This window comes from Thamnophis elegans, chromosome 6, assembly GCF_009769535.1.
Source record: "Thamnophis elegans isolate rThaEle1 chromosome 6, rThaEle1.pri, whole genome shotgun sequence".
In the NCBI taxonomy this organism is placed as follows: domain Eukaryota; kingdom Metazoa; phylum Chordata; class Lepidosauria; order Squamata; family Colubridae; genus Thamnophis; species Thamnophis elegans.
In genome coordinates this window covers 60,044,738-60,051,981 of record NC_045546.1, presented here as the reverse complement: position 1 = coordinate 60,051,981, position 7,244 = coordinate 60,044,738, and the positions used below count along the sequence as shown (strand labels likewise).

The following is a 7,244-nucleotide window of genomic DNA, read 5'->3' as shown; positions in this document are numbered from 1 at the left end:
AAAGTTCTAGAGTATTCCATTCATAGATATATTAGTTTTCCATTGTATCATTGTTAATTTATTTCACAGCATGATTGTCTGATCATTTAACTCCTTCAGTTCAAGATTCTTCCCTCTTCCTCTGCGTAGATTAATTTTGCTGGAATATTGCCTTTAAAATAGAAGATCACTCCTCTTTTCTTGCAGTTCGCCAGTGTTGAAAGCATTTTCCCAAGCTTTGGTTGAATTAGTAGATGCTCATTTCTCTTTTGATCTGCACTTCTTGTAGGCAAATTATGGCAAGTTTTAACTTCTCTAATTTATAGATTTTTTTTTCTTTTAGTAACCAAATTAAGTCCATTAATGTTAATTGTAATCATTTTTCTTTCCTCCATGTTTATACTTTATATACAGGGTTTATAGTTCTAGTAGATCTGGGTTCTCGTTTTTCTCTATGGCTTACATCCCCCACCGCACCTTCTTCTTTCTCAATTCCACCTACAGCTCCTTCTATTTTTTCAGTCACAGTTGTGGGTGATTCCAGTAGTTGTACCACAGAACCATCTTTCCCAGTTTTCTCAGCCATTTCTCTAAAATATTCTGCATAAAAAGCTTCTGCCTTCTCAGTTGTATCTATCCTGTATCTTTGTCCTTGCCATGTACATAGTAGACCTTCTGGTATGAGCCATCTGTAATTAACACCTTTTTTAATCAGAACTCTGGTCAGGAATTGGTATTCTCTTCTCCTCTCTCTCACTTCTCTTGGATTTGTTTGAGGACTACAATCTCCTTGCCTTTGTATTCTAATTTTCTATCTCTCATTTTCTGTAAGATTTGTAATTTGGTTGTTTTCTTAGTAAATCTTACATGCACTTCCCTTGGAAGAGCATTCCTCATTGCATATCTTGTATATACTCTAAAGGATTCGTCAATCATATTTATCATCTTATCTTGGGAAATATCTAATGCATCTATCAGGGTCTTGGATATTATCTGAACTAAGTTCTCTCCTTTTTCTTCTTCTATGTTTTGAAATCTTAAGAAAAATTCAGACCTATCCATCTCCCATCTTAGTATTCCACTACTCTCTCTTTCAACATTGCTTAGTCTGCTCTCTAGCTTCTCGGTTTTCTTCTCTCCTTCTTGGATTTTATCTTCAATTTTTTGAATCCTGTCTTCATATTTCGTCATCCACTTATGCATACTTTCAATTTTCCCTTCCATTTTATCAACTTTTTGTACTATGCTTTGGTTTTGTTTTTCCATTATCTCCATTTTTTCCATACTTTCAAACTTCTTTATGAGAGTGTCTAACTTGTCATCCTTACTATCAAGTCCTGCTTGCATTTTCTGCATCGCTTGCATGAGTGTTTCAAAATTTGCTCCTTTCTCTTTTTCTTGCTGAAGCATTGGCTGTATTGTCCTTTGGCCTCCCACAAGTGTGGGGGCAGAAGTTGATATAGAGCCAAGGGGGGATGCTTTTCTACTCATAGTTAGCAAGTTTTAGAAGGTGTAAGATTGTAAGTACAATGCAAAAAAAGCGTAAGAGACAGAAGAAGGGGGGGAGACTGGAGATCTGGCTTAAGAGAGAAGATGAAAAAAGGAGAGAAGGGAGAGATAGTGAAAGAATAAAGAAAGAGAGAGAGAGAGAGAGAGAGAGAGAGAGAGAGAGAGAGAGAGAGAGAGAGAAAACTCTTCAGACTGTTTTGCTCAAAATTTAAGATGAACCATCTATTGATGTCCCAATGTCTTCAAAAAAAATGCCAAAAAGAAGACAAATGGTAGAAAAAGAAAGCTCCAAAAAAAGGAAAAAGCAAGGGTGCTTCAAGCCACAAGAAAAAAAATATAAGTAGTCAAATAGTCAAAAAGAATAATCATAAAAAAGGAAAAAAGTCAATATCAATATCTCCCCAGCAGAATGATATGAAAGTAATGTTGAAAAAAGAGAAAATGCCACCAAGCTAAAACAAATAGTCTTTGCAGACTCTTTTTTCCCCCCTAAGATAAAAGTCTTTCCAAGGTCATTCTCAGCTCCTTCACCGCTCTGTTATTTGGTCTAACAAAGCTCCAGATAAAGAAAAAACAGCAGCTGTGTAATAAAAAGCTGTAAATAAAGCCTTTTTCTTTTTAAAAGTCGAATGAATTACAGGGGAAATTTTGGTAACAATAGTTTAAGTCCGCTAGATGGCAGTATTAGCTTGTAACTTGTGGCTTGCATTAACTCTATATTAAAACTTCCATAGCTTCTTTGTTTACAGATTGCTAATTACTAATTGTTAAAACGCAACCAAAAAGCTAAAAGAAAACAAAAGACGGCTCTTCAAAGCACTTTAAGTTTAAATTCAATGTCCCCACAAGGTTCAAAGTTAGAGATATCAACAACAAAAAGGAGAACACAAAAAGCTGATTTGAATTACAAGAAAGTCCAGCCCAGTTTCCAAAGATAAAAAGAAAAACAGAAAAAGTAATCCTTCAAATGGCAAAGCTTATACCCGCTGCTTTTCTCACTAGTCAGCCTTATTTTAAACTAAGTTTCCAAATTTAGAGTGTTTTCTTTCCAACAAAAAAAAGGTTTAAAACTCACACCAAACGACATGTTCTTATCCAGTCTCTTTAGGGCTATCCGCAGTTTCAGCAGCCTTGATGTCTGGTCCGGAAATCACTGGCAAAGGGGATTTTCCTAGGCCCCCAGAGACTTTGTGAACGTCTCTGGGACCACTGGGTTTCCCCCTACCTTTCACTGTCTCTTCGGGACAGCTTGGGTCCAAAAAAGGACCGTCCAGATGACCCGATTTAGATGGTCTCTCAGGAACAGCCTGAAAGTCCGTCTTCACACTGCTAAGCCCCGCCTTCTTCCCTTCCAACATTTTATGAACAATATTTTCAGGGATCTTTTGGACCAGTTGGTCATGATTTATTTTTATGACATTTTGATTTACTCTTACTCCTGGGAGAACCATCAACAGCATCTCTGCCTGGTCCTGCAACAGCTCCAGGAAAATCACTTGTATGCAAAACTGGAAAAATGCCAGTTCTTTCAGTCCACCATTGAGTTCCTGGGGCATTGCATATATCCTGAGGGCATAGCGATAGAGCCAAGCAAGGTCGAGTCTTTGTGTATTTGGCAACCTCCTCAGTGAGTGAAGTAAATCAGTGACTCCTTGGGTTCGCCAACTATTATCAGACCTTTATCCCCAGCTTCACTTCCTTGATCGTGCCCCTCACTTGGCCCCTTCAGAAAAAAGTCCCATTTCAATGGAGTACCCCCAAGCAGCAGGCATTCCAAGCCTTGAAGCAGGCATTCATGAAGGAGCCCATCTTGAAACATCCTGACCCCAAACATCCATTTGTGGTGGAAGCGGATACGTCGAATATTGCTGTTGGAGCGGTGTTACTCCAGGCTCACATATCTGGTGGTACCCTCTTCTCTTGAGTGTATTATTCACAAAAGCTCAACTCTTCCGAGTTCAACTACACTATCTGGGAGAAGGAGCTACTGGCCATTAAGATGGTGTTTGAGGCCTGGAGACATCATCTGGAGGGGGGCCGACATCAAATTGAGCTCTGGAAGGACCACAAAAACCTGGAGTTCCTGCAGACCACCCGGAAACTGAACCAATGCCAGATTCGGTGGTTCCTCTTCTTTGCCAGGTTCAATTTCTGTGTCACCTACATCTCCAGTGGTCACAACCAAAGGGCGGATATGTTCTCACAGAAACTGCAGTATTCCCATCGAAGGCCAGCTTCTGCTCTGTACAGTTTTGCCTGGAAAGTCTTTCTCCCTAGTTCAAGAACCAGTGGACTTACAGGCTCAGATATGGGAAGCACAGCGGCATGATGCTTACATGGAGCAACAGAAGGGAGAGGTGGGCATTTACCAAGGACCTCTTGTGGTACCAAGACAGGCTATATGTGCCGGTGGGGCAGTTCCAGGGACTTATCCTGTCGCAGTGCCATGATAATCTTGTGGTGGGGCACTTCAGCCTCTTTAAGACATTGAACCTAGAATCCAATGCATGGATTCCTCCTCCCCCCCCCATTAGAAATGAGGCGGCTGTCAAAGAGAAGGAGGCAGTGTGTGCCACATGGGCTTGTCCAACAGCTGAAGAAGGACCAGGAGGTGAGGATTCGGCTGTTGGACAAGCCCACGTGGCATGCACTGCTCCCTTCTCTTTGACAGCCACCTGGTTTCCAGTGGGGGTAGGCAAAAAATCCAGCATTTTTCCTCCCTCTGCATGAATTCCCCCCCCCCATTGGAAACGAGGCAGCTGTCAAAGAGAAGGAAGCAGTGCGCGGCATGTGGGCTTGTCCAACGGCTGAAGAAGGAACAGGAGGCAAGGATACGGCTTGTGAGAAGCCCGTGTGGCTTTAGAAATGAGGCGGCTGTCAAAGAGAAGGGAGCACGTGCCACATGGGCTTCTCCCAATCCTCTACTCTGGCAAAGGAAGTGAGTGGGCGGGGCAAGTGAATGGCAACTGGGCGGGTGGGGGGAGTGAGTGGGGGGGGAGCAGGCCAGGGGAGGGAGCATTCTGGTATGGGGCCTCCAGAAGATCAGGTACGGGAAGACGCTAAATTTCACCATCTGGTACGCCTGTACCGGTGCGTACCAGCTGAAACCCACCCCTGGGTTCATATTCCAGGTGAAGTTGCTACCATTTTGCTAATGTTTAGCTATTGCAACACTTACTGGATGGGTGTATAAAATACACCAAAGAATTGGTGAATAAGTCTTGGGAATAAACAACTCCTAATTTCAATTTTGTTAAAAATAAAGGGCAAAATGGTAATGACCATGCAATGAACCAAACAATAATACTTCACTTTTTTCTAGTTTGCTTTTATAAAACTGAATATAATATGCAGTACAAGTGCAGTGCAAGTGCATAAAATAGTCTTCCAGACAAGATTCCCATGATTGCCTAAGAACTGAGATCCTTTCAGCTTTACGGCCAGTTATTTCACTTGATTCACTCAGTATTACTGCATATATCCTGCTATGTTTTACTACTGAAAACCACAGAACATATTGTTCGTTAATAACTTATGAGAACATCTATTGAAAATTAAAATTCCTAAAGTTAACTAAAGTGCTGGAGAAAATTTTTACTTCTGTATTGAATATCGAATTGCTTCACAGAGATATATCAAAGAATCAAAGAACAATGAACGTTCTTGATAAAGAATTGGAGGTTGAGCCTGGATTCTAGCTTAAAGTGGAGGTTAATTTTTTATTTATTATTCTGTAAACCAGTGTTGTAATTTGTAAACCATAGTTTATAATTCTGTTTTTTTGTGAATCATAGAACCACATTGTGATTTTTTGAAATCATGGCTAGGCAAGCCATAAATGTGAGGTGTGCGACCAGTCTGCATAAATCAGAATTGTTTGTGTTCATTGCACAATAATTAAAGTTTACTAACCTCTCTTTTCTCTTTCTTTCCTTGGGCATAATGATGGGGCCTTTTCTTGCCAGTCTTTCTTTGCATCTGCCCTGTGCATTCGGTGTGGGCTTGTGTCCGTTCCTGTCCTGCCAGTTGTATCTGCACTGAAGAGAAGAGTTGTGCCATTCTTTGTGACCGAGCTGGCCTTGCACAGATCCCTAATGAGTTTCCTTGTGAAGCATATTCTATTAACTTGGATAAAAATAGCATCAAATTCCTTGCTGAGAGAGCATTTGGTACTCTCCCGTCCCTAAAATCTCTCTCTATAAGCCATAACAACATATCATTTATTACTCCTGGTGCTTTCAAAGGGCTTGCTAGCTTAACTGAGTTAAAAATGGCCCACAATGAATACATTCGTTATCTCCATACCAGGACTTTCATTTCTCTCCAGAGGCTAATCCGATTGGATTTAGCAGACTGCAATCTTTTCAACATTCCAGACAGGATTTTTATAGAGCTTCCAGCTCTCCGAGAACTCTTTTTTTTTCAGAATAATTTCCGAAGGATCCCAGGAGCTATAAGAGGGATGGAGAATTTGACTCATGTTTATTTGGAGAAAAACAAGATAGAAGCTGTAGCATATAATTCACTTCTGGGCCTGATCCAGATGAAATATCTCAATCTGCAAGTCAACAGAATAAATGTCATTCACAATAGAGCTTTTCAGGATTGCCAGAAATTGGAGTACCTTTATTTAAATGACAATTTAATCAGTGACCTCCCTAAGAATTCCTTTGATGGTCTGCGGCATCTAAAGATGCTTAATCTTGGTGGCAACTTTCTCAAGATTGTCTCTAATACTTGGTTCCAGGATCAATCTGAACTGGAAGTTTTGTATTTGGACAGAAACTGGATCAGTTATATTGAGGAAGGTGCTTTTGAAAACCTCACGAGCTTGGTATATTTGCACTTGAACAGTAACAATCTAACTACGTTGCCTTTCTTAGTCTTTCAACCAGTCTACCTCCTAGGAAGACTCTACCTTTTCCGGAACCCCTGGGAGTGCGATTGCAAGATTCAGTGGCTAAAAGAGTGGATGAAGAATTATGGACTTGTGAGAGATATTCCTTGTGCTTCCCCATCTTCAGTAGTTGGCCTTGACCTAATTGATGTTATTTTTGAGAAGACAGATGAAGGTTTATGTCTTAACCCAGAAGAATTAAACATCTCTTCTTCTACGCCTCTTCCCATGCAAGAATTACAGTCGACTACAGAGAATAAATTCCACAGTCTTATCTCAAAATTTCTACTCCAGAAGGGACTTTCAGAGGAAGTGATTAACACTACAGAAGGTTTCAGCAACACTACTCTGTTAGATGAATTGATTAATGAAGCATCTTTAGGACTAAGAGAATGGCATATAAAACAAATATATTTTAATATTTGGGTATTTTTTATAGCTCAAGCATTATGGACCATATAACCCAAAATACTTTAAAATTAATTTGGCTGTTTATCTACTCAAACATGGATCAAAAGAAGAAGATTGTGATATTAATACTACAGAACTAAATATAAAAATATCTTCTGGGCCCATATTTTAAAATAGATTCATATACATAGTTAAGAAATTAAAATGAGAGAAAATTGAAAGGTAATAAACCCAGTTGTCTTTATTTACTAAGGAAGTTCTGCAAAAAATAAAGTGACCAGATTTTCAGATTGGTAAAGGGGGACACGTTTGACCGGGGGGGAGGGCTTGATTAAAAAATTTATACGGAGCAACAAAAATTTTCATACAACGCAAAAATAGTATTGTAATATTTTTTTTATTTCAACATAACTACAATTTACAAATATAAATTGTAACTGTTGCCAAA

At 39.7% G+C, this 7,244-nt stretch overlaps 1 protein-coding gene across 1 annotated transcript; it reads left to right on the top strand.

Annotated features, from left to right (window-relative positions):
- Positions 1-372: 372 nt before the first annotated feature.
- Positions 373-6,847, top strand: NYX (nyctalopin). Its single transcript, XM_032220384.1, has 2 exons — positions 373-394; positions 5,454-6,847. The coding sequence occupies exons 1-2, from the start codon at positions 373-375 to the stop codon at positions 6,845-6,847; spliced, it is 1,416 nt and encodes a 471-aa protein (XP_032076275.1).
- Positions 6,848-7,244: the final 397 nt, after the last annotated feature.

What these genes read in the sequence shown, in the direction of transcription:
- NYX (XM_032220384.1), top strand. Translation starts at nt 373, where the DNA reads ATGTTTATACTTTATATACAGG. An exon ending in GTTTATACTTTATATACAGG is followed by an intron (nt 395 to 5,453) that starts GTTTATAGTTCT and finishes TTTTCTTGCCAG; the next exon opens with TCTTTCTTTGCATCTGCCCT.